This window comes from Megalobrama amblycephala, linkage group LG18, assembly GCF_018812025.1.
Source record: "Megalobrama amblycephala isolate DHTTF-2021 linkage group LG18, ASM1881202v1, whole genome shotgun sequence".
Classification (NCBI taxonomy): domain Eukaryota; kingdom Metazoa; phylum Chordata; class Actinopteri; order Cypriniformes; family Xenocyprididae; genus Megalobrama; species Megalobrama amblycephala.
Genome location: NC_063061.1, coordinates 9268548 through 9296130, shown reverse-complemented (window position 1 = coordinate 9296130; position 27583 = coordinate 9268548). Strand labels below are relative to the sequence as shown.

At 37.0% G+C, this 27583-nt stretch overlaps 1 protein-coding gene and 1 long non-coding RNA gene across 6 annotated transcripts in view; one reads left to right on the top strand and one right to left on the bottom strand.

Annotated features, from left to right (window-relative positions):
* Positions 1–757, bottom strand: part of LOC125252999 — a 64216-nt gene extending 63459 nt beyond the window's left edge. Inside the window, exon 1 of the long non-coding RNA XR_007181324.1 lies at positions 620–757. This is a non-coding gene — a long non-coding RNA (uncharacterized LOC125252999). The remainder of the gene's footprint in view (positions 1–619) is intronic.
* Positions 704–23206, top strand: alg13 (ALG13 UDP-N-acetylglucosaminyltransferase subunit). Of its 5 annotated transcripts, none has more exons than XM_048166729.1 (25): positions 704–1101; positions 1312–1395; positions 1496–1546; positions 1709–1755; positions 3320–3392; positions 5036–5117; positions 5260–5422; positions 6916–6985; positions 7059–7167; positions 7666–7730; positions 7917–8017; positions 8093–8208; positions 10702–10746; positions 10849–10945; positions 11257–11370; positions 14884–15028; positions 15238–15382; positions 16835–16870; positions 16972–17030; positions 17276–17347; positions 17871–18054; positions 18174–18269; positions 18349–18389; positions 22332–22515; positions 22641–23206. In XM_048166729.1, the coding sequence occupies exons 1-25, from the start codon at positions 982–984 to the stop codon at positions 22922–22924; spliced, it is 2583 nt and encodes an 860-aa protein (XP_048022686.1). In that variant the 5' UTR covers positions 704–981; the 3' UTR covers positions 22925–23206. The 5 variants fall into 5 exon arrangements, with proteins under 5 accessions (XP_048022686.1, XP_048022685.1, XP_048022687.1 ...); XM_048166730.1 differs by having other exon boundaries at positions 813–1101; positions 11260–11370; XM_048166728.1 differs by having other exon boundaries at positions 10702–10945; positions 18177–18269.
* Positions 23207–27583: the final 4377 nt, after the last annotated feature.

The window sequence follows — 27583 nt, the reverse complement described above, 5'->3', positions numbered from 1 at the left end:
CTGGACAGTATTTAGGCCTTCCGTGAGTCTTTCAAATTGCGGTAATGCTAATGATAATTTAAATATTAAAAGATTTTATCATGGTTTATGGTCAAACCAGTAACCGTTTCACCCCTAGTCTATGTAAATCGCAAATGTATGGAAGCGTTTCACAGACAGATAGATAAGCAAATAAATAAATGTAATTCGAACTTTTTTTTTTTTTTTTTTTTTTTTATCTTGCATTTCGTGCTTTAACTCGCAAAATAACTTTTAGGAAAATGGTCAGAATTTAGAGATATAAACTCGCAATTGTGACGTTTTCACTGCGGTAGAATTGAGAGGGAAAAGTCGTAGGTAGTCTACCTATTTATTATTATTTTTATTAATATTATTAGAATAAACGTTTGTTTAACGTTGATTAGTTATTATTATTATTATTTTTTTTATTTATTTATTTATTTATTTTTTGGTCGGTTAGGGTCATTTTTGTGAGTAAAATATTTCAATGCTAATTGCTTTACATATATGTTACCGTGTAACATTACCTTTAAACACAACAAAATATAATTTTTGAATTATATTTTGTTGGGTAAAGCTTAAAGCCCCTTTAATTGAAACTAATGAGCAGAGCACCTACCTGTTGAATGCTGAGGGAGTGACACCAAACTCCACTGAAATGATTTAGACTGTGTATGCATCATATTATTCTGGGGCCTAGCGAGGGTTAACAGACATCCCCATTGCTTTTTTAACTGTTAGCTAAAACCTCTGCGGTATTGGTGTCACAGAAACCATCACTCCAGATTGTACATCATAGTTTTTAAATCTAAGTAACGTCGAGCCACATGACAGTGATGCGCTGTAATCAGGCTTCATTTGCAGCACCTGTTTCATTCTCAAGCCGAAAGGAAACTTTCGCCCTTCACTGTTTTTTCGTTTTTAGTCGGAAAGCCGTGAAGATCTGTATATGTATTGTTTTTTATTTATGATTTCTTCAAGATGCAGAAACCCTTGAAGAAGTATTTTGTAAACATGGACGAGTATCTGGCCAGCATCGGGCTCTACCGAAAAATGATGGCGAGAGACGCGTCCTGTCTGTTTCGAGCTGTTTCTGAGCAGGTAATTTAAATAAATATACCTTAAAATAAGCTCAAACTGTACATTTTTGTGTCACGTTCAAGTTGTGAGTTCTTAAAAACCGTGTATGCTGTGGCATAGCTGTTAAATGAGTCGCTAAATGACATTTATGAGTTCACCTCTCCAATTAAGTAGGTTACCTGACCATATGACAATATGCTTATGAACTGATGATTTTATTTTGTTTATAAGCTTTACTACACCCAGAATTACCATCATAGAATAAGAAAGCGGTGTGTCAACTTCATGAGGGCAAACAGATGTAACTTTGAACCTGTGAGTGAATTCAGACTACACCAACAAAACCTTTGTACAAACTGTCAGTAAATTTAAACATTTATAGCATGTTGTTTTATTGTGTTAACATGTGTTTCAGTTTGTTCAAGGATCGTTTGAGAAGTATTTGGAACGCTTGGAAGATCCCACGGTTTGCATTTAGGGTCTTTCATCTTCACAAAATATTAACATTGCATATTATGTGTTTTTATTGTTGTAGTTTAATGATTGTGCAGTTGTTTACTGTGTCAGAAACCAAAATATCTGACATATATATGTAATGTACTGTCTTGTAATATCCCAAATTTCACAGGAAACCACAGGACAAGTGGAAATAAAAGCACTGTCTTTAGTGTACAGGTATGCTTTGTATCTCTCTTTTTAATTCAGAGCTTTTTTGTGAAACACTTTTTTAGTTACTTTCTGTATTCTCTTTGATTAACTTTTTTTTTAAAGGAATAGTTGACCCAAAAAGGAAAGGGTCATTTACTCACTTTCATGTCATTTCAAACCCACAGTCTTTTTCTTCTGTGGAACATAAAAGATACATTTCTGAAGGAAATTCTGGCTTCTCTCTTTGATATGCTAAGAGGCCCCAAAATGACAAATGGTCATAAAAGTAGTCCATGAGATTGTCATGTGATGAACAGACCAAAATTGTTAAACCTTTAATCTTCCCATCCACCAAAAATCTACAATGGACTACCAAAAGTGCATCATTGCCCAAATCAGTTGCATAGTTCATTTTCAGTGAGTAATGATTTGTGTTTTTGATTTTCTCACACAGATCTATCATAAGACTTTAGAAGATGTGGAATAAAGTGCTTAAAGGGTTAGTTCACCCAAAAATGAGAATAATGTAATTTATTACTCGCCCTCATGCCATTCCACACCCATAAGACCTTCATTCATCTACGGAACACAAATTAAGATATTTTTTGTTGAAATCTGATGGCTCAGTGAGGCCTGCATAGCCAGCAATGACATTTCCTCTCTCAAGATCCATTAATGTACTAAAAACATATTTAAATCAGTTCATGTGAGTACAGCGGTTCAATATTAATATTATAAAGCGACGAGAATATTTTTGGTGCGCCAAAAACCCAAAATAACGATGGCCGATTTCAAAACAGCTTTATGAAGCTTCGGAGCGTTATGAATCTTTTGTGTCGAATCAGCTGTTTGGAGCACCAGTGTCACATTATATCCGCAGTTTGGCGATTGGACACACGATCCGAATCATGATTCGATACGCTGATTCATAACGCTCCGAAGCTTCCTGAAGCAGTGTTTTGAAATCGGCCATCACTATGTAAGTCATTATTTAGTTTTTTTGGCGCACCAAAAATATTCTCGATGCTTTATAATATTAATATTGAACCACTGTACTCACATGAACTGATTTAAATATGTTTTTAGTACATTAATGGATCTTGAGAGAGGAAACGTCATTGCTCCCTATGTAGGCCTCACGGAGCCATCTGATTTCAACAAAAATATCTTAATTTGCGTTCCGAAGATGAATGAAGGTCTTATGGGTGTGGAACGGCATGAGGGTAAGTGATAAATGACAGAATTTTCATTTTTGGGTGAACTAACCCTTTAAGTTGTGTGGACAGATTTTAAGAGATGTATTTCATAATTCGGGAGCTTTACAGTCCCAGTCCTCATTTTCTCTCCTTGTATTGAAAAGAGGAGTTCTTAAATTCACTTTTTGTGTTCAATGGAAGAAAAACCATAAAATGGCCCAAGAATACAATTAGGTAAACTATTCCTTAATATTTTGTGATTTAGCGGAACTATACCTGTTTGAATCAGTTCAAATGTAATTTATTTTAATTTAGAATTGTGTTTTTTTTTTTTTTTTTTTTTTTTTTTTTTTTTTTTTGGGCCCAAATTCTCATGCGGGTGTTCTTCGCCGCAGGCGGTGCTTTGTCATTTACAGGTATCCAGGTAAGCCGCCAACTGAGATTGCAGAGGAAGACAATTTGCCTAAGGTGAGGAAAGTGTAAACTCAAACCTTTATCTAAACCTCTTCCTGTCGGTCATGCATATCCGCCATGTTTTGTATTTTTTTTAATACTTTTTACTCGTGTTTGTAGTTCTGAACCAAATCCTCGTCCAAACGCGCAATGGGTTGTGGGCAATATTAGCCTTTATAGTGTGCACGGATCCACACTTCGAAAATCTACTGGAAATAGTAGACCATCTGGGGACATGTGGCTTACTCTTTTCATCATACTATGCTTTGGGACACACTTATTGTGATCTCGCATACTATTTAGGATGGGTAGTATAGACATTGGCACGCAGGGCAAGTTCACATTGAGTTCTAATTCAAGTTCTAAGTCAGTTTCACTAACCTGGCCTCGGAAGCCAGAAATTACATAGTGACCATCCAATGACAGAGGATCTGGTGGAATCCATCAGCTATTTTATTTTAGATATTTTAGGCCCTTTTTTACATTAGTGCATACATTTTGCTGTGGTTACGCCTGTCTTTTACACTACTCCGGCTTTTTCGACCCTCAAACTTTTGAAAACTCAAGACTTTCAAAAACGCTGCAGACCCTATTTTAGTTTGAAAACCCGGGGTTGCATTTCAGTGTAAACGGACCAAAATGGAGACTTTTGAAAACGATGGCGTGGCTGCCCACGTTCGCTCTGCGTATCCTTGACGACCATGTAAACAATAACATGAAGACTGAACTGCAATCTTTGCAATCAGTCATTTTTAGCAGCCATTGTGCAGTTAAGCTCAGCATTTTTTAATACTGCAACAGTTTACACTTGTATGTGCATGCCCAGTGTGCTTGAACGGTCAAGTAGCATAGAGTTCGTTTCTGAAACGCTGTGGAAACGCCAGTGTAGACGAAGATCTTGTTTGGACATAAATGTTTGTTGGCAGTGTGTGTACTGGGGATGGGCAGGTCGATATGAAGCATCGATATATCGATACTGACGTTGAGTATTTAAAGTATTGACACTCAAATTAAAATATTGATACTAAGGTGTTATTTTGTTTATTTAACAATAAATTTAATGCATACAATATGCACTGATTTGGACAAATAACCTATGTTAGCATAGTAATTTGTAGTAGAAGTATTTCCCTGCTCATCTGAACACACAAATGCTGCAAGTCAGAACCAATCAATCACAGAGAGTGTTCGCTCACTGCAGACACTACATTCAAACAGGGCTGCGTTTAGTATCGTGATGCTTTTGGGAAACGCAGCCCAGAACAATGTAACAAGGTAAAAGGGGTGTTTTTTTTTTTGTTTTTTTTACACAACCATTAAGAAATTAAGTATGTTATAGACTTTTCATGAAGACCCTAAAGAATTTTCACATCCAATGTCCCCTTTAAAACAAAAACGCACAGTGTAAACGTCTGTATCACAGGGTGGGATGATTGAGGCTGAGATCATTTTGGTTGGCAGCATTCACACAGATTCTTCTGTTCTGCTTCCATCCACCAGATGGTCTTTCTTTGAATTGTGAAGAAATAAGATGATACATTTTTAGTGTTTTGTTTTTTCTTTGCTTAAGCATTGCTTTGTTGACAAAGTACTGTGTAATTTCTTTAGCATTCATTATGGTTCCCAGCACATTTATCATCTTGAATTCCGCCCCACAGATTTTGCTGTGCTGCTCAAACAATGGCCATTATGACATTGTTTACCCCAAGAACTATCCAATGGATGCTGCAGTATGTCAGGGTGAGTTAGCAGTTCATCAAGACAAGATCCCTTGTGTAATACATCATGAACCATAATGGTGAACATTTTGCTCTGGATAGTTGGATTGGATTGTAATTTTACCACAAAAGTGGAATTGTATCTGGCATTTTTATTTTTTCAGCCTTGTTGTATGAAATGTTATACTCTCGTGTTCTGGGAGTTGAGGAAGAAGAGCTGCAGATGGCGCTGGAGGGATTCAAAGGAGGGGGGCGACGATACAGAAACAGCCAGTCTATGTGCAGTGAGGATGCTGGCTATGATACTCCAGAAGATCGCCCTCAGAGGTCTTCTCTTGTTTTCTGACACTTTCGTAGCACACTTTAAGGCTGTCTCTGTCTATCTTTCTCTCTGGCTGTGTTTGAAATTGCCCCGTAAATAGGGCACTATTTGAGGGAACAGCCATTTGTAGTGTCCAAAACCATAGTGGACGTTATCGAGTGCACTCGTTCAATCCCATAATGCACCGCAATGACAACCGTTGTACACTCAACAGCTAGCGAACACCCATAATGCACTGCTAGGGCCACTCTGAAAGAATTTCTGCGTCTCGCCAGAAGATGGCGCCCACAGCTAAATCACCCATCCATCCATTTCCAAACCGCTGGTCATATAGGGGTACAGTGTAATACCTTAACAGGCATAAATTCCTTTTTAATTCATTATTACATTAATTAGGGCTTATGCATAATTTCCATGACTAAATCTTTTCATTACTACTGTAGCTGCCAGTTTCAAATGATTTTTAAACGGCAAGCACAAGCTATGCAAAAGCTGCAGCTCTTTGGTCCAAATTCACTCACTCGTTTTCATTCAATCCTTTAAGTGGACTAATGTAGGGAATAGTGAATGAAGGTAAGGGGGGGGGGGGGGGATTTTGAAAACGGCCTATATTTTTCTTCCTGATACCTCTCAAATACAAAGTGTTGTTTCATCATGGAAAAATGTTGGTGGCACACACACCTTGTGTATAGATTGTAAAGAAATGGTGCACCCAAAAATTGGATCAAATTGATCATTTATCCACATGATGTTCAGACCCATGTGAAACACAAAAAGGAGATATTTAGTAGAATGCCTGAGCTGCTCTTTACTATACAATTAAAGTGAATGGGGACTGGGGATGACAAGCTCAAAAAAACACCTACAGAAGTAGTTGTGTGATTATATATATTTTTTAAAGGAAATAAATACTTTTGCTCAATCTAATGCATATTAATGGCAGTAATGACATGTTTACCTTCTTACAAAAATGTATTTCAAGTAAACGCTGTTTACTGAATTTTGTATTCAGCAAAGAATCCTGAAAAATGCTGAAAATTCAGCTTTGTCATCACGGAAATAAATTACATTTTAAAAATTAAAATAGAAAACTTATTTTAAATTGTAATATCTCTCAGTATTTCTGTTTTCACTGTATTATTAATCAAATAAATGCAGGCTTTGTATATCACCAACCCCAAACCTTTTGAAAAAGTACACTCCCTTTCAGTAGTTTGACAGTAGAGTAGCTGAAGTTACAGGTGGTAGCAAGTAGCTTCTCCAACACTGCTGGTCAATATATATACTTTCATTTTATAGGAAAGTGCAGTTTAAACCTTTTTTTAACATTCCTTTTGTGTTTCACACAAGAAAGTCATATGGTTTTAAACAACATGAAAATGTTCAGTTGACTCTACTTGTGCAGTTGGAAAAACTATTCAAAGTGGATTTTTCTAGTGGCAAAAAGCCAGTTTATGTACTTTATATACTTTGCATGTCTTTGACTTTGTTGTTTCAGAGAAGAATGGGAGACGAGTGGTCACTGCCGCTCAGAAGACAAACCTAGAGCTGGAGCTGAGGACCAAAAGGTGCCTAAGACCATACTTTAAAAGATTAAGATGTTAAACCTTCATAGTATTTGACATAAACTCTCTGTTCCAGGCCACTGAGGGGTCAGGGAAACTTGTTCTGCCATACAAGGTACTAAAGGCCTTAGAGCCAGAGCTGTACCGCAACGTAGAGTTTGATGTGTGGCAAGACAGCCGCAAAGGTCAGTTTACTTTACTTGGGGTAAATTTTAAGAGCATAAATGATTCTTACACTAAATTAGTACTGATTCACGTGTTTAACCATAATTCACTAGAAAGTGCTGCTGTAAAATAAATAAGTAAATTAAGTCATTTAAACATCATAGTAATATGTTTTACTGAATGTAAAACATATTACTTTTTCTTTTTCTTCTTGGTGGGAGATAGATTGTGCTTAATGGCCTTCATGAAAATGTATAATTAATAATAACTATATTTATTAAATATGACCTGGATATTCATGTTTTATGATTCATCCCAAATATCCTTGAGAATATGACCACATGCAAATTAAACGCATAACTTATGAACAGAACAGTTGGTTTTACGAAACCAATTGATGCCATCTCTTACATGCAGTATGTTCAGAAATATCATCTTTTTCTTTTTTTTTTTCTTTTTTTCTTTTTTAATGTGCATAATTTTATTTTGATGTGCTTTGTGATAATCCTGTGTTATAGAGCTTCAGAAGACTGATTACATGGTGTTTGCTGGCAGACAATACTTTTTAGGAGATAAGTGTCAGGTGGGACAAAACACTGAAACCTGATTCAGAAGGTTAACATTATTGCAAATTGGAGTTCCATTCTTCTTTAATCATTCCTCATTTGATAACAAACCCTGTTACGGATTTTAGTTTTCGATACTAATTTTCCAATAATTAATTTCCCCCCAACCCCCATCATACTTGTTTTTTTTGTTTTCCTCCCAGGTCCGCTTGGATCCAAAAGGAAAGTACTACAATGCTTTCATTCAAGAAGTAGGGAGTCACACTACTGCAGTGACCGTGTTCATTGAGGAGCTTGCAGAAAAGTAAGCTGTGTCCATCTGTGCTTTCACAGGCAAATGTCCTTGAGAATCTCTAAACATCATCTTTAACTCCTCTAGGCACCTGGTTTCCTTGAGTAATCTGAAGCCAGTGAACCCTGTGCCAGCCTGGAACATCACACCAAGCAGAAAGGGAAACTCCTACAACCATCCAGAGCAGTACACTGGAGAGCTAGGTCTGCCTCTTTCCAACTTCATTTGTGTTGAGATGTACAGTCTTTGAGTTTTACCATTTTAGTTAATGATTTCTTATTCGAGCATTTGAACATTAAATGTGCATGTAAATAAGTGTCCATTTACAGAACTTTACAAAAACTTAAACATTTATGTGAATATGCAATGATCTGCATATAATAATTATACACTTTTTTTTAAATAACATATTTTATTTATACATTATATATCAGACAAAATGGCCAAGTATTGGCCTGGCATATACTGTGTATTTATTGGTCTATTATTGAGTTATCAGTAAGGCACATGAACAGAACAAGCTAAGTAACTTTTTTTTATTATTATTATTTTACTGTATATAGCACTTCACTATACACATTGTTTTAAAGCAGCTTTTACTGAAAATTGTGTTAGTTTATTATACTTTGCCTGGATAAAAAAATGTTTGAATTTAAATAGGCAAATGCTCAAAGGGGAACTATGATGTTATATATTATTATAGATATAGATATTATTATACTCAATAATAAATGATCACAGCTTATTTAAAGGGGACCTATAATGCCCCTTTCACAAGATGTAATGTAAGTCTCTGGTGACCACAGAATGTGTCTGTGAAGTTTGAGCTCAAAATACCCCACAGATCATTTATAATAGCTTGTCAAATTTGCCCGTTTGGGTTTGAGCAAAAATACGCTGTTTTTGTGTGTGTCCCTTTAAATGCAAATGAGCTGCTGCTCCCGGCCCGCTTTCCAAAAGAGGGCGGAGCTTTAACAGCTTGCGCTTAACAGCAACAAAGCTGGAGAATCTCTCGCAGCCAAAATTAGGATTGTCAGTAACGGTGTTCAGCCTTACATTGTTCAAACCGGAGTCGGTCACTGATGGAGAGATTCAGGAAGAAGTTACAACTTTTTGAATGGTTAGTGGATAAATTTATGTAGTTGCTGTGGAGTTCGATTCATCTCATCGACTAGCATGTGCCGTCATGTTAATCTTTTGTGCAAATCCAGCGCTGAATTGAAGCAGTCTGGCGTAAATTGACGGCATGGTAACAACACTCTTCAACAACTCTTCCTCTTCTCTAAAGCAGCCCAACATGGCCTCACCCCCTTTGTTGCGTGTTCTCGGGGGCGGGTTTATGTAAATTTTAGGATTAGTGATGTCACTAACCCGGGAAGAAGCCTGTTACATGTTTGGCAACAGTTCTTCTAACCCTAATTGATGGAGCTTTTCATTTCTGAAACAGTCATGTAGGAAGACGTATCATGGCCATATTCCAGGATGACAATGATTCATCAGGCTCAAATTGTGAAAGAATGGTTCAGAGAGCATGAAGAATAATTTTCACACATGAATTGGACCTCTGAGTCCAGACCTTAAATTCATTGAAAGTCTTTGGGATGTGCTGGAGGAGACTTTACAAAGTGCTCGGCTCTTGCATTGTCAATGCAAGATACAAAAAATGATGCACCTCTTGATGGAAATGACATCACAACATTGTCATCCTGGAATATGGCCATGATCTGTCTTTCTACATGGTTAAGAAATGAACAACTATATACTCCATAAATTAGGGTTAGAAGAATTGTTGCCAAACATATAACATGCTAGAAACATAATAATCATAGCAATAATGATCCCATCATAGACTCTTAAGCATTTGCCTATTTAAATCCAAACAGCGACTTTTTTTTGGCCAGGCAGTGTCTCTTAATGTCTCAAAAGATAATGTATAATGTAATATAATGTAATGTAATATAATATAACATTATGTTATGTTATAACATAATATATAATCTCAGATTACAGCTGTGCGATAGTTTATTTTTTGTAACAATACAAGATAATCAAGCAGTTGTGATTTTCTATATAGTATATCACTCTGAGTGTACTATGTATGTGAATAATATTGATGAATTTAATATATCCAAATTAAAGGAACACTCCACTTTTTTGGAAAATAGGCTCATTTTCCAACTCCCCTAGAGTTAAACAGTTGAGTTTTACTGTTTTTGAATCCATTCAGCCAATCTCCGGATCTGGCGGTACCACTTTTAGCATAGCTTAGCATAGTTCATTGAATCTAATTCGACCGTTAGCATCTCGTTTAAAAATGAAAAATACTGAAACTCTTTGGTCACTTTTTTGAGCGAGATGCTATTGGTCTCATCAGATACAATGAATTATGCTAAGCTATGCTAAAAGTGGTACCGCCAGACCCAGAGATCAGCTGAATGGATTTGAAAATGGTAAAACTCAACTGTTTAACTCTAGGGGAGTTGGAAAATGAGCCTATTTTCAAAAAAAATGGCATGTTCCTTTAATATATCCAGGTCAGGTTGGATGTACTTATAGTAGTTGAATATTTTGCCAATTATTCGTTATCTGGTGATGATTGAGAATTATGAGGTTTTGTTCAATTTTATAATGTTTTGGTGTAGTGACAACAGATCGGAATGTATATTTCTGGGTCATGAAAGTTTTTCTCTTTAAAGACCCAGAGCTGCGCGGACGGCGACGGTTCTTCAAGAAGCCTCGTGGTAAGGAGATGTTGATGGCAGTGTCTTTCAGTCGTCCTCAGCCTGGCTTACCTCCCCGTCTGCAGCCTGGGCCAGGAAACAATTATCCTGTCCGTTCTCCAGGCGTGCACGGTCCCGCTCCACCTCCTGCAGGCCTGGCCTATGAACACTACCGACCTCACCCTCCGCCTAGACCACCGCGTGGGTACGGACCACCCAGGTTAGACACATTCTTTATGGTCCCTTATTTGTTGTTGTCTTCTAACCCAGGGGTGCCCAATCCTGTTCCTGGAGATCCATTTACCTGCAAAGTTCAGATCCATCTCACCTGTCTGTAATTATCAAGTTCTCCTTAAGATCTTAATTAGCTGGTTCAGTTGTTTGGAACTGAACTTTGCAGGAAGGTAGATCTCCAGTAACAAGATTGGGCACCCCTGTTCTAACAATACAGTACGTATCATAAGTCCTGTCCTTACTCATTGTGTGAATCTGTTATTTGTGGTTCTTTTGCCACACATCTGTTTTTGTCAGAAGTTCGACCCGATTCCTCAACAGACACCATCTTATTGGACCAGATATGGCCTATTATCCCAGTCCTAGCAAGCGCTGCTACCAGAGTTTTGATAACTACTCTTTCAGGTCACGGTAGGAAAGCATTCACTTTAACATGTAAATTAGAAATGGATGACACAAGCTATATTTTTTTTCATTGTAATCTATTGTGTAACTGAATGTATTGATATTTTCTTTTCTTGCTTTTCTTCAGTTTCCTTAAAAATTGGGTTATGAAAATTAGGATAGTGTTTACATGCATTTCCTGTTGAAACAGGACATTGAGATGCAACTTTTGTTTGTTTTTTGTAAATAGTACCTTTTAGTTTACCTCACAACCTGCCAAAACCACATTTGACAGCTTGTTGCATAGAAAACAGCAATGAAGACATTTTTAAAATTATTTACTCCCAGCTTCTTCCTTTTTAAATCAATTTATTTCTGGGAAAAGCAATGAAGTGTGAGCGTTTGCGTAGTCCAATGGTGTTCAATCCTGCTTTTGGAGAGCCAATATTCAGCAGAGTTTAGCTCTGCAGGAAAGTGGCCCTACAGGAGCAGGATTGGAAACCTGTGTCGAAATCATGCTGGGTCTAAAAGCTTAGGCAGCTGTTGCCTCACTGCCCAATAAACCAATGATTTCTTAGGCAGCATTTGCATTCAAAGGTACCCCTTAAACCTGATTTTGTACGGCTTCTCAGGCAGCATAACGGAACAAACAACAAAACGGAAAGGGCATTAGTGATAACCAAGCAAATATTTAATTACAACAATGCTAAATTCTTTAAGAATTTAGAAATTAAGTCAAAAGTTGGAAAAATTGGGCAAAAACATGCATTTATACACAAACTAACTGCCAGATGCAACTTTCAGACAGTATATTTTTTCTTCAGCTCAACTGTCACGGACCTGCACACACAGGATAGTGCACTATCATAGGCAGTTAAGGATACATCAAAAAATGCCAAAAAACATCAAAAAATGATTCGAAATGAAGGTATCTCAGTGGACAGGATATGACACAATCTTCTTACCTCCGTATTCTGCCTGTGGAGGCAGCGTTTTTCAGGTTTTGGAGACGGGCAAATAATTGAGTGTTTTATTGGACATATTTGTATATGCCAATATGTGCATGATGAGTCATTAATATTTTTGGTTCATTGTCCCGATTAAATTTAGAGAATTAAATTGAATAGAGATTAAATTTTAAATGCAAACATAGTACATTTTTACTTTTAGTACTTGTCAGTACACTTTATTGAACAGACTGTATTTGTCATTTTCATTTTTTGTAAAATTGTCTACATTTGACTCAATAGCCAGAGGTAGGTAGTAACAAAGTACATTTACTTGAGTAAATTTTTGTAAAAATTTTACTTTTAAGAGCAGATTTAAATGTGGGTACTTTAACTCAAGTACATTTCTAATGAAGAAAAATGTTGTTACACTGGGCGACATTTTGCTCGTACATTATTTTAGTGCAATATACATGTTAAGAAATGCGTAGTTTATTCCAAGTGCGCTTTTTTTTTTTTTTTTTTTTTTTTTTTTTTTTTTTCCCTCTCTTTTCTTCCTGGGGCATGAACTATGCCCCATTCACAAATTAATCACTCTTTTGAGTCGATTCTGTTCAAAGACTTCATCAAACTAGTTAGCAAAACTGTCTAAATTGGTTCGTGAATCAGTTTGAATTGGGGTTGTCAAAAGTACAGACTTCGATGCCACATTAAAAATGTGACGATACCTAGTACCCAAGGGCGTAGATTTGGTTTCAAAATTGGGGGGGGTAAGCGTTGCTATGCTGCCTGTTATTATTTTTTTTAATTAAAAACAAAATCTGTTTTATGTGTAGCGTTATTGGATAATTTAGATTTCATCTCTCTATCTCTCTATCTATCTATCAACTTTATGAAATTTATGTATAATCATTCATCAAATTCTAACATAACGGAGCGATTCTAAAAAGAAAGAAATTGTTAAATATTGAAACTGCCAGTAGGCGGTAGCGATTAGACATTTTAATGGGAGAGCTACTTAAACCGTTTATTCAGCCAATTCGTTCAAAAGTCAGATTAGTTTAGGAAGAAAACAAACACCGATGTGAATAATTTTGTCATTGATAAGACACTATTGAAAAATGAACTAACAAAACAGATGGCTGTTTTGGTAACTGGTTACAGTTACACTGATAGTTATGGCTAAATTGCAATGGATTAGCTAGCTAAAATATATGAGGAGTGTACTTAGCTATTACAGTGTTTTCATACCTCCTTCTCAGTACATGCGTTATTCTTTTTAACGTCCCTCTTTGCTCATTCAAACAGTAGAGCTCCACTCGTGCTGTTTTGGTGAAAGTGCGAACGCATTGGTTGGGCGTTACCAATCGGTTCATGAATGGAGGGGGTATTTTTTTTACTAATTTATTATGACAAACTCATATTTGATTAGAAACAAAATTATTGTTCCAAAATAAATTAATTATACTTATTTTAGTATAGATCTACTGTGATTTTCATGAAGAAATATTGGGGGGGTTGTAACTGATGGATTTGAATATTGGGGGGTTACCTCCCCCCCCATTCCCCCCGCAAACTACGCCCCTGCTAGTACCAATGTCCTATTTACGGCATGTTTTTGAAGTGTTGATCATTGTAGTCAATCACAGACATATCTGACTTGGTACCGAAGTCGGTACTTTTGACAACCCTAATTCAAACTGATACGCATTTTCCCCCTAGCATTTTGAGCTCTGTTGAGCGGATTCTTAAATGCCTCTGATTGGCTGTTGTATTCACATGCTCAACAGATACTGTATGTCTGTGATTGGCTACAATGATCAACGCTTCAAAACATGTTGTAAATAGACCTCTTTGACGCTCTTCACCAAGCGCTTACACAGATACACACAGGAGCGTTTGAAAGCAGGCATCTATCAGCTCATATATTAGGGATCTGTTTATAGACGCCTGCTTTCAAATGTTGGTATTGTCACTTTTTTTTTTTTTTTTTTTTTTTTACATTTCAGTACCGACTTGGTACTGAAGTAGTACCAATTATTTAAATGATTTCAAATTGTTATTATTTGAATTACCACTAGTTTGAATTATTTGTTCAGTTCCCTGTACGCACTGAATCGTCATAAAGTGGTTTCTCACTCTGAGATGTAAGAGGAAATTTAAGAACATCAAGAGCGTTCGATGAAGTGGCCGTGGACCTACTGTCAATTGAAAGCAAATCTGCAAATGCATCCTATTGTTTGCCAGCGATGAGATCTTTATTATTTGAACATCTACTGTATGTATGCTGTCTGAGCAATTCCACAGGTCATGTCATACAGATAATACATTTACAACAAATACTTTATTTTTTTTACTCCTAAGCAAATATACTTTTTTTTTTATTATTATTCAAGTAAATGTTTCTACAAGTACTTTTATTCAAGTAGAGTTTTTGGATACTTTGTCCATCTGTGTCAGTAGCATAATTTTCAATATTGTAAAGAGATTTCAGTTTTGTTTTTTTTTTCTTTTCTTTTTTTTTTTTTTTTTTTGCTCTGAAAACCTCTTTATTAAACTGCTAGCAAAGTGAGTTAAATTTGTGTATGTATAGGAGTCGTCGACGGCAGATGCACTCTCTGAATAAAGAGTGTTTGAGTTGTGTTCCTGAGCCAGGAGAAGAAACCCAAGACATGGAGGGAAGTATCACCTTCTATGAGATTGAGGAGACTGATGAGAGTGCCTTCTCACCAATACAAGTGAGACACCTAGTTCTGCTTCAGTAACAGTTGGTAGTTTTATGACTGTTCACACATATAACGATAACTACAACAGTGCACAATAACAGTTATTATTAGGGCACAATATGGCTTTAAATGCTTGAGCTTTTTAAAGTTATTGCCGTTGGTGTGAACGGGCCTTGATGCTAAAATCACTATTCCGTCCTTCTCTCTGTGTGTATCTGAAGGGTCAAGCCGTCTCCAGCCCCATGGTTCCAGGGGCCACTGCTTACTGGGTGCCAAGAGTTCCCAGTCCAATCCCTCCCTCAGGCAAACAGCCCATGACATCATCAGAGGAGGACCCTGATGAGAGGAGTACTGCTGGTGACCAAGGTACAGCCAAAGCTTTGCCGGTGTAGAGTCACTGCATATGCATGTGGTTTAGTCCTGAATGTCCCATGGATCTGTCAAAACCAAATGAGCTGACTCACTGAACACTACCCACATGGTCAGTTTTTCCTAGCATCTTATTTTTTTTACCCCATCACCATGTTCCCTTAGGAGCATAGGGTACATTTAAAATAAGAGCGTAGGGAGGCAGAGTGAGATCCGAACATTTTCAGGTTCGGTTAGTCTCGTTTTAGTCTGTCTCCAACATCATCGTCTCTTTTGCTATATTGTGACACTCCTAATAATCAATATTTTTGCAATAATAACTTTATTTATTTATTTTTATTTTTTTATTGGATGGAACTATGACCTCCCATTTTTCGAGGGGCAGCATAATGCCAGGTTCACACATACTCCACTTGCAGTATGTATTGCAGTATCTATGCGGTGCAGAATCAGCGCGGGACACGTTGTCAAATCTGGCTCTAATAATTGTAAGGTCCATTGACAAGAATACAGGAGGAAGTTAATTTACCCAGAGTGTCATCTTCCATTTTAGTGTACAACATGGTATGAGATTCAATTCTCTATTTTCCACCTCAGTTAAAGTCCATGAATAAAAAATGCACACTGTTCTGGTAACTCTCATAAGATGGGATATACTCATATTAGATGAGTTCCTCTAAATCTAATCTCATGCCTGCAGTTGATCTTGTCATATACATTTGGTACATGTTGGTAATGATTTGTACATTTAAACCAACAATAATTCAGCAGAAGTTTACGGTGGCCCAGTAGTGCACAACACAACGAAATTAAAAAAGCAAACATAAGTTCACAACACAACGAAATCGAGCCACAACACAACGGAAATGCTCCCGACCACAAGGGGGCTCTCGGAGCTTAGTTTTAAGCATGTAAACGTATATTGACATGAAATATTAATTCAAAATCACTTGAGTGCACAATAGCTTCATATTTATACCTGTGAATGATTTGATGCGCTACCACGGACGAAGGGAACATCTGACAATTCCACCAAGTGGTTAAAACGTATAATTTGTATTCATTAAAATTACTTTTAACATTTAAAAACAAAAACAAATTATACGTTTTAACCACTTGGTGGAATTGTCAGACATTCCCTTCATCATTCGCCGTGGTAGCGCATCAGATCATTCACAGTCGATTTCGTTGTGTTGTGAACTTATGTTTGCTTTTTTAATTTTGTTGTGTTGTGCACTACTGGGCCACCGTAGAAGTTTCTTTATTACTGAAGCTTTCTGCTGTGTGGAAGTGCACAAAAAAAGTTGTTTTACTGGCTATAGTTTGAAACAGCCTTTGCTTTGGAATTGTGCCCAAAAAATGCTGTTGGTTGGCAGCTGACTAGGCTTTAACACAGCCCATATGGGTTATGATGAATTGGTGGTTAATTTTAACTGTTGTCTTGACTAGGTGAATATTCTGAAGAGTACATCTACTCTGCAGCAGGTTAGTTCATTAACAGATCCAATGTTAGTAATTTCAGCATTATGCTCTTGTCATTTATCCTGTGTGCGTTGATATTAAAACATCATATTTCTGTATTGCAGAGGCAGGATATCAGAGTCCATCGGTGTATGCAGCAGCAGCAGAGTCTACCACCAATCTGGTACTGACGACTTAATTTGTCAAAGATGTCCACCAAAATGCTAATACTGTGGCTGAGTTCCAGTAGGAGAACACGGAGTAGATGTGCTCCGACAACTCATCTGAGAATATTGAATATAGGACTTAGACATTAGATTGTTTCTGTGCAAAAATATAATTAAAAATGCGGCCTATTATAATTCTTAAAATTAGAGATTTAAATCAATATTCTATGCTAATAGGATTGAGTTTTAACGTGTCTTGCAGACCATTCAAGATGGAAGTTCTCGTGCCGGGTCGCCTCAAGAGGGTGTCGCCACCTTCAGTTACTCACAACAGGCATGCATTGTTCATTGTTTTCATAAAAAACACAAGCTGGGTTTCCATTACAGATTTTCACAACTTTTACGATATTTTCTATGCGTTGATAAACCTTTGTGAAATGATGGCGTTTCCATTAACTGATGTTTTGCGACTACAACATATTTTTTTCCTCTCACGATAAGTCATTCCAAAAATTATGGCAACAGATGTTAGTTTAAGTATATCACAGCCACTGCACTAACCATTATTTTTAATCAAAGGAGATGTAGGCATGTTATCCAAGCATTATCATCAGGTGACCTTTAAATGGAAAAAAAAAATGCAGTTTTGCGAAATATACCTTTTTTGAATTGCCTATTAAACCACATCATGCGAGTGTAAAAATTTTTTCACAAAAGAGTTTTTGTGAAATTGACGCATTTCCATTGGGCATATTTTCAATTCGCAATACCATTTTGTGCATTTTGAAGGGTAATGGAAACACTGCTACAGTTGTGTCCATCCTCTTTGGATGGGACATTGTGCTGAATCTTTTCAGGTGGTTGTGAAGTCATCTGTCCTCTCCTCTTCTCAACAAATCAACTCTGCCCCGGCTGCAATCTTCACTTCAAACTCTTCCTCTTCATCCACTGGGAGCTCCCAGACGCCCCCAAACACCCTTCAGCCCAACAGCATCCTAACCCCGGGACAGCCGCCACCCCAGAATGTTCTGGGCAGGCCTGGTATACAGTTATATGTTTCTCTATTCTATTACAGTGGAATAAAGTTAGTAAAAGTTAGCAAAGATGATGAATTAAGACACTCTTCCTTTGTATTTTTTTCCATGCTGCCCCCCAAAAAGCAGTTCCATGGTTTGTGAATGAGCTGGGAGAGGCGGTCGCCATGGCACCTCCTCCACCCTACTCTTATGACCCCAATGGTAGTGATCTTCCAAGAGGTCAGAGGGAATCACCGCCTTGTCTAATTATATCCTTCATATTTGTGTTGTTTTAAATTCTTCTTTTTTTTTTTCTCAGATTGCAAAGTGCTCCAGTACTACTACAATTTGGGGGTTCAGGTAAGTGGGGTTTTTGCTTTTTATCTCCACATTGTCACCTCTAAAGATTTTATAGCTTACATAATGTCCCTCACTATAAATGAGGCAGGGTTTATCTGTTATGCTTAAAATTAGTAACACATGCCATATTGTGGCTTTTATAAAACAAAAGCAGCATGATAAAAGGCTAGGGATGAAAGTCAGCCATTTAGTAACCATTAAATAGTTAATTCTTATGAGCCTTAAAGATAAAGTTCACACAAAAATGTAAATTATATCACAATATCAGGGTTTCCACGGATCTTAAAAAGGTTTTAAAAAGTCTTATTTTGGCCATCTACAGTTTAAGGCCTTAAGCATGTCTTAAATTCAATATCATGGCATTAAATAAGGGCCCTATGATTTCCGCGATGAGAAAAATGTGTACGGAATCGCAGAATCTATTCATAAAAATGGAATTTACTGTATAATGCGGAATGTCACGGAATTGGATTAAAAATCTTTTGGATTAATCACATTTAAAGGGATAGTTCATCCAAAAATTAAAATTCTGTCATCATTTACTCACCCTCATGTGAGTAAATAGTTCACCCAAAAAACGAAAAACAGAATTTGGAAAAAATAAAATGGAATTTAAGAAAAATAAAATGTATTTCATAGGGCCCTAAAAATGTATATTTTGTTAAACTTTTAATAGATTGCTGTTAAATTGTATGTTTCATGATTTTGCTTTTTGACTAATAAAATGTAACCATTAACATTTCATAGGATCAATGCAAAATTAAGAAATTAAGTCTTGTTTTCAAGACTTTGTTCAGACATAAACACTGAAGCTCTGCAACGAAAATAGTGTAGCAGTATGACAGAGGACACAAGAATCTGTTGAATAAAGTCGTTCTTTTTTTTTTTTTTTTTTGTGCACAAAAAGTATTCTCGTCGCTTCATAATATTAATTTTATATACCAGTTATCACTGTAAAGCTGCTTTTTACAATGTAGATTGTGTCAAAGCAGCTTTACTGTGATAACTGGTAAATAATTTTGGCTGCACAGCAGCTCTAGAAGAAAATGGTGTCAATATCCATCTTAAGTAAATTCAGTATTGATTCATTCTAATTTAAGAATCAATAGTTATTAATGTAGTTAATTTATCTATATATCAGCACTGGAGTAAACAGTGATGTTGTCATCATCCAGCTCAGTTCAGTTCGCATACAATGGTGTCAATGCAGGCAGATCAAAACACTGTTGAATATCAAATGTCAAGTGTCCCCAACTAAGCAAAGCCAAAGGCAACAGCGGCAAGGAACCCAAACTCCAACAGGTGACATCAGGTGGCAAACGGGTGTTAAAAATGGAGAAAAAAAAAACCTTGGGAGAAACCAGGCTTAGTCGGGGGGGCCAGTTCTCCTCTGGCCAACAGTGCTTCGTTATGATTCAGACAGCTATCGTAAGTCCGATGGGATCGCAACAGTCAAAGTATTTATTCCAGTTCCATCCAGTTGAGGAACTGTGCCACTAGCTGTCGTGTCGATGAGGCCTTCGCAGTGGTTGATCTAGTTGACTCAATCTCTTCTGACACTTCATGGCTGCATTGTGGTCGTGTCAAGGCGCAGGTCCTCGATCTCACCTGGATACGGCTGACTACGGTAAACCTCGGGATAAACAGAGAGACTAATATTAGATGCCATTCTTCTGATGTAACGAGTACATCTAGTGTTATAGGAAGTGTTCCCGGTTCCGGCTGACCTAATTTATGCAGCCTAACAATCCTTTAATGTATTTCAAAATATAAATTGATAATGCGTTTACCCTCGGGAAATTCGTTACCCTCGAATTTCATCAAAAAATATCTTAATTTGTATTCCGAACATGAACGAAGGTCTTGCGGGTTTGGTACGACATGAGGGTGAGTAATTAATGATAAATTTCATTTTTAACCCTTTAAGCTATTTTTTTTTGTAAAATTAAAGTAATGGAAATCTGTTGGAAAATGTATTTTCAAGCTTTGAAGTGTTTCCTAGACATGTACATTTAGAGAACATATTGAAGTGTTGTGTTCCCTTCGATTTATTCCTTACGTTTTCTTTAATTGGTCTTAAAAAGGTCTTAAATTTACCTACCATAAAACCTGCAGAAACCCTGAAAATACTTCTAGTGAAATTGAAGAACAAATTGGTTTAACATCATTGTGACATGTGCTAAGAAGAGATGAGGGTCCGGTCACCCCGAGCACCTGTGCCTGAGAGAGGCGTCTGTCATGAGAGCTTTGCAACGGCAACACACCTAAAGCCAGACCTCTGTAGAGGAACTCAAATCATAGAGCACGTAACCCTGGTCTCGTGACTCTTGCGCCCCGCAGGGATGATTGCAGGGATGAAAACCTTTTGCTTTTGAGCCAGAATTGAAGCGGCCTCATGTTGAGCAGACCCAAGGGAATAACGTGTGCTGCTGCAGCCATGAGACCTGAGAGTTTCTGAATTTGTGATCCAGACCTAACCTGATGCTTTTTACAGTGTTCAGGATTGAAATTACAAGTGCAGGAGACATCATATTCAATATATCCCACACTACCCCTAGAAAAGTGGTTCTCTGTTTGGGAGAAAGAACACTTTTCTTGGAGTTTGAGTGAGCCGCTAACTTCTCCGACTGCGCTAGAATGAGCCAGTAATTCAGTGCACGGATGCCCTGGAGTCACAAGGGAGCCAGAGCAGCGTCCATGCACTTGGTGAACATGCCTGGGGTAAGGCTAGGCCAGAAAGAAGCCCAATATTGATAAGTTTCGCCCCCGAAAGTAAATATATTTTCGTGATGTAAAGACGAGGACAACAGGCAACACTGTAATATTCTGTAATATGCACAACTCATTTACTTTGCACTAATATTTGCACTGTGAAATGTGTTTTGATGTTCTGCTGTCATATCATTAAATTAAAATAGAAAAAAGTAATTTAAGAAGTTTAAAATAACAGCGATAGCATTTGTTTTACTGCAGTTAATGCAATAGCATATTGAGTTCATTTTCATTATGGAAAAAAGTGTGTATGGGTTTGTGAAACAATCTGTTTCAGTAAAATGTGTATATGCTGCTTAAATATAGAGACCGACAGATGCCGTTTTCTGCAACAGTATCTTTAATAAAAATAATCGGTAACACTTTACAATAAGGTTCACTTGTTAACATTAATGTATTAATTAACATGAACTAACCATGAGCAATACATTTCTTACAGTATTTGTTCATCTTTGTTAAAGTTAGTTAATAAAAATACAGCTGTTCATAGTTTGTTCATGTTAGTTCAATTCATTAACTAATGTTAAATACAGTACAACCCTTGATTTTAATGTGTTAGTAAATGTTAAAATTAAAGAATAATAAATGCTGTAGAAGTGCAGTTCATTATTAGTTTAACTAATCAATCTTATTGTACAGTGTTACTAAATCTTGTTTCCATTTTAATTAGATTTTTCTTACCCTATTGGCAGATTATTATTATTATTATTATTATTATTATTATTATTATTATTATTATATATATTTTTTTTTTTTTTTTTTTTTTTTTTCTCCAGAATACAAGATGCATCTTGTTGTTTTACTTATCTAGTAAATGCATCCTTAATTAAAAATGTTTAGATATTTGAACTGGAAACAAGACAAAAATACAAAGTACAAAAAACATTTTTTTTTTTTTTTTTTTTTTTTTTTTTTTTTTTTTTGTGTGTGTGTGTGGGGGGGGAATAAACCTAAATGGTAATATTATAACAAAATCACAAAAGTAGATCACACAAGTAGATCACAAATTTACAAAAACTTAAGCTAAAATTCAAATAAGGTGATTCAAAAAATAATAAAATCTATATTAGTGTATAAATAATACTAAAATAACACTGATCAGCAGAATAATGCAACTTGTACTTAAATTGCTTTATATGTGACACACCAGTGTTTTTGTATTTCTTCCAGTGGTATCAGCAGAGTTACTGGCACTCTATGGTGCACATGCAGCAAGTGTATCAGCAGCCGGCCGCAGACGCTCAGTATCAGCCGTACCCGAGCGCCGTTCCTGCCGCTGACCACACAGTTCCCCAGGCCTACCCCGATCCTGTCCGCACGTGCCCCCATCCACAAGGAGACGTGCCCAGCAACGGTCAGCATCCCTCCTCTGTCATTACCACCGCAAACCTCCACACTCTCAGCTGGCACATCCGCCTTGAGCTTGTCAAACAGTCTGTTCTACACTGTAAACTCACACCCATGCCCTCCTCTCCTCAGGCACCACTCTGGCTATGGAAACCCCTCCCACCGTGGTCCCCGGTACGGTGTTCTACCCCCTGGTGCAGGAGCAGTGCGGCCAGCCGCCCCTTCACCCCGGCTACGAGCCCTACGTGCCTGTGCTTTCCACAACGTATCACTACCTCACGCCCTGGACTCCCGGTGCTGGCCCGCACCCCCGCATCCACCACGCCACATACTGCCCCTCTTCCCCGCACTCCCCCGTCAACTACATCACCACCCAGACCCACCCCACCCATCTGTCACACTCACAGTTTGTCTAAGTATCGCTAACCACCAGAAATGTTCTCGTTTATGTCGTTCAGTTGTTAGTTCTGTATTGTTTTCACAGACGAATGGTTATTCAGGGATCCTGCAGTGTTACTCGGTACATGAATAGAAAGGCAGGACGGAGTAGATGTGCTTTTACCACCCCGCACATTCTCTATCAAACCATCATTTCACTCCAATTTAATAAGAATATATTGGATTTTTCCCCCCAATTATTTGTGGATTTTAAAAGGTGACTCGATTCTAAATGTAATTAGAATTCTCTTCTCATTTGTTTTTACAAATGTTTGCACACTTCCAGAATGTAGTCGTTTAGCAACACACCAGGAGTTCAAGCCTTGGGAAGCCATTGTCTGTTGTTTTTTCTATGTAAAAAAAAAAAAAAAAAAAAAATCACTTATTATAGCTGCACAAATAAAAAAGAAACTAAATCAAGTTGTTTCTAAATCCATTTTAAGGCTACAAGTTGAACTGAAAAATGAAATCAAATTTATGTAAGCACACACTGCTACACTACTGTACACTGTTTTTTATTATTATTTGAAAGAAATTAATATTTTTATTTGACAAACTGACTTTTACATTGTTAGATAGAAAGTGGATTTCAATTTTTTTTTTTTTTTTTTTTTTTTTACTTTCATGACTAGGGTTGTCAGAAGTACTGACGTCTGTACTGAAACTTTAAAAATGTGATGATACCAGCATTTCCCCCTAGAATTTTTAGCGCTGTTGAGTGGATTCATAAAACCTCTGACAACATTGTAGCCAATCACAGACATATCTGTTGAGCATGTGAACACAATGGCCAATCAATGTCACAATATATCCCTACTTTACACTGGAGCGTTTAAAGGCGTCTATCAGCGGATCCCTAATAATATCTGCTGATAGACAGATCCGCTGATAGACGCCTGCTGTCAAATGCTCCTGTGTGTATCTGTGTAAGCACTCGGTGAAGAGCGTCAACAATTTAACAAAGGTTTACAACATGTTTTTGAAGCATTGATTATTGTAGCCAATCACAGACCTATCTGTTGAGCGTGTGAATACAACGGCCAATCAGAGGTGTTTAAGAATCTGCTCAACAGAGCTCAAAATGTTAGGGGGAATTGTTTTTTTTTTTTGTTTTTTTTTAAATAACATTTCAGTACCGACCCGGTACTGAAGTCGGTGCTTTTGACAACCCTTATCCTGACAAAGAAGAAATGTTTCTTGCGCAGCAAATCAGCATATTAGATTAGGTGAGTGTTCGACTTGATGTGATGCTGCACAGACCAATTGGTCTGTGATACTGAAGTACTGGGAGAGCAGATGGAGCCGTATGCTTTCAAATCACTCTCCTGGTACTTTGATGTCACACACCTATCGGTCTGTGCAGCGCGGTATAAAGTCGAACACACCTATTGATTTCTGAAACCTCATGTGACTGAAGACTGGAGTAATAATGCTGAAAATTCAGCTTTGCCATCACTGGAATAAATTTAAAATTACAGTATAGATCAAACAAATGTAGCCTTGGTGAGCATAAGAAACTTTCAAAAACAAAAATCTTACGGTCCCCAAACTTTGAAATGGCTGTGTGTACATCTTTAAAGCTGCGTTAAGGATTTTTTGCAATTAATAGCATGTAATATGGACTTTTCTGGATGTTTAATAATTATGCTATTGCTTTAATTGGCAACTTGTGCTACTACAAAAAACAGTGATGTCGTGTTCAGTCTATAGACAGTGTTTCTTTAAAGGGGTGGTTCAGTGGGTTTTTTCTAGGCTTGATTGTGTTTTTGGGGCGCAGTTTAACATGTCTTAAAGGTGCCGTAGAACGTCTTTTTAAAAGATGTAATATAAGTCTAAGGTATCCCCTGAATGTGTCTGAAGCTTCAGCTCAAAATACCCCATAAATTTTTTTTTTTTATTATTAATTTTAACTGCTTATTTTGGGGCATCATTAAATATGAGCCGATTTAGGCTGCGGCCCCTTTAAATGCTCACGCTCCCCGCCCACGGAGCTTCGCGCTTGCCTTTAACAGCATAAAGTTCACACAGTTAATATAACCCTCAAAATTGTTCTTTACAAAGTGTTCATCATGCAGCATGTCTAATCGCGCAAGTATGGTATTTATTTGGATGTTTACATTTGATTCTGAATGAGTTTGATACTATGCTCCATGGCTAAAGCTAACATTACACTGTTGGAGAGATTTATAAAGAATGAAGTTGTTTATGAATTATACAGACTGCAAGTGTTTAAAAAATTAAAATAACGACAGTCTTGTCTCCGTGAATACAGTAAGAAATGATGGTAAGTTTAACCACATTTAACAGTACATTAGCAGCATGCTAACAAAACATTTGTAAAGACAATTTACAAATATCACTAAAAATATCATGGATCATGTCAGTTATTATTGCTCCATCTGCCATTTTCCTGCTGTTGTCCTTGCTTGCTAACCTAGTCTGATGATTCAGCTGTGCACAGATCCAGATGTTAATACTGGCTGCCCTTGTGTAATGCTTGATCATGGGCTGGCATATGCAAATATTGGGGGCGTACACCCCGACTGTTACGTAACAGTCGGTGTTATGTTGAGATTCGCCTGTTCCTCGGAGGTCTTTTAAACAAATGAGATTTATATAAGAAGGAGGAAACAACTGTGTTTGAGACTCACTGTATGTCATTTCCATGTACTGAACTCTTGTTATTTAACTATGCCAAGATAAATTCAATTTTTAATTCTAGGGCACCTTTAATGCTTAGTTTTTTTTTTTAAAAAGCTGTATTTTTCATATATTTTACCTTTATTCTACACCTCTGTTTCTATTGTCATTTGAACGGCTCATTTGACTGCCTGCTTCTATGAAGCCACTCCCTCGGAAATACGCAATGGGCTCAGATTGGTTAGCTGGCCCAGTGTATCGTGATTCGCTGAAGCGTCCGGAAACGCCACGCCCCTTACCATTAGTTGTTACCGATTACTTGGGCTTCGTTGGAAATGTAAATAATGGCGTCTATATTGCTGTATCAAAGTGAGCCCGAATCAGACCCAGATGAAGAGGGTCAAGCAGAACCTCTGCAAGCACAGCTTTTAAAGAACGTTTATGAATGGTATTTCATTTTGTATTTGTGTCATTGCTGTTTGTTAGCTTTCAATATATGGTTTTATCCTGATTAAAGCATTACTGAAGCCGAATACATGCCGAATACATACCTTTTGTAAAGGTAGCATTTATTTTATAGCATGAACAACTGTTTGTCTATGAACAAAGACGTTTGTTGAAGTATGCACTAGAATTTAGCTAACTGGCTAGCGAAGCAAAAACTCATTGGTCTTTGTTTTACGTCCTTGACGCAACCAAAAAATAGCAACAAAATTATACGTTTAAAAGACATGTACAAACAATAAAACATACTTACAGTTTGAAGCCAATAAACAGCAGATTTTGCTTTTAAAGAGGGAACTGCTCCATCTTTCAGTAAAAGCCTTTGTGCAAATCCAGCACTGAACTCGTATAGATTCTGGAAGCGGTCTTCCACACCGCATCCAGTGTAGAAAATATCACAGATTATTATTATAATGGGTTCTGTTATCTATTGACACGTTGCGCCGCTCGCGTCCGGTGTATGCAACTCTTCTGCTTCCACATGCTGCGCCACATGGCCTCGCCCACTTTGTTGCGTGTTCCCAGGGGTGTGTTTTGCAGGGTTTATGATGTCACCAATTTCGGGAAGAAGCTCATTGTAGTCCAAACCGGTCGTTTTTGTAGGCATTAAACTGCCATAACTTTAAAAGACAATATCTCCGTTTGCATTGAACTTTCAGCGCTGTAACTTTGCAGATACTGTTTATGCTCAAGCAGCAACATTACACACTAACTAAAGTTAGTGAAATCGCATTGAACCACCCCTTTAAAGTTGTTCCAAATGAAGCACTATACACTATGCATAAGTACATACTGTATATAAGTGCATAATTTACTTAACTGTGTGTTGTGTGTGTATATGTATGTATATATATATATATATATATATATATATATATATATATATATATATATATATATATATATATATATATATTTTAGCCCCTTCACTACGTAATTAAAGCTGCGACACAGTTGAGTGCATGAAGTGTCTAAAATTCCATGCTTTGTTTTTTTTTTTCGGGTTTAATTAAGTGCATCATCTGGGTATTTAAAATGTACTTTTTCTATTTAAAATTTTCAGTGTGAACACACTATAAATAAAACATTTATACTACAAAACGTCATGGAATAGTGCATAAAGTATGCAAACTGCCAAGACAACTACCTGGCTGGCATGCATAATACATACAGTAGTTCAACGGGGATCATTTTGACATTGTTGTCAATAGGCTACATTTCTGTTTTTAGCAGTGGTGTAAAGTATTTGAGTAAATGCAATTTTTGCTACTTAGTATCAAAGATATTTGCAACTTTTACTCTCGACTACATTTTTGAATAAAAATACTCTTTATTCCAATACATTTGTGAGGAGTAATGCAGTTATTCATTACATTTTGCATGGCACCTAACTTTTTGTGCAGCAGTTTATTTCTTCTACAAAAGCAATATCGCCATCTACAGGGCATTGAAGGTACCAGCTTGTGCCTTTTTGCCTTTACCCAAACTCGTCA

Bases quoted from the DNA above. Each gene is read 5' to 3' on its own strand.
- alg13 (XM_048166726.1), top strand. From the start codon at position 982: ATGCAGAAACCCTTGAAGAAGTATTTTGTAAACATGGACGAGTATCTG. The intron at 1,547-1,708 runs GTTTGCATTTAG...CAAATTTCACAG, and splicing joins AACGCTTGGAAGATCCCACG to GAAACCACAGGACAAGTGGA. The intron at 11,371-14,883 runs GTAGGAAAGCAT...GTGTATGTATAG, and splicing joins AACTACTCTTTCAGGTCACG to GAGTCGTCGACGGCAGATGC.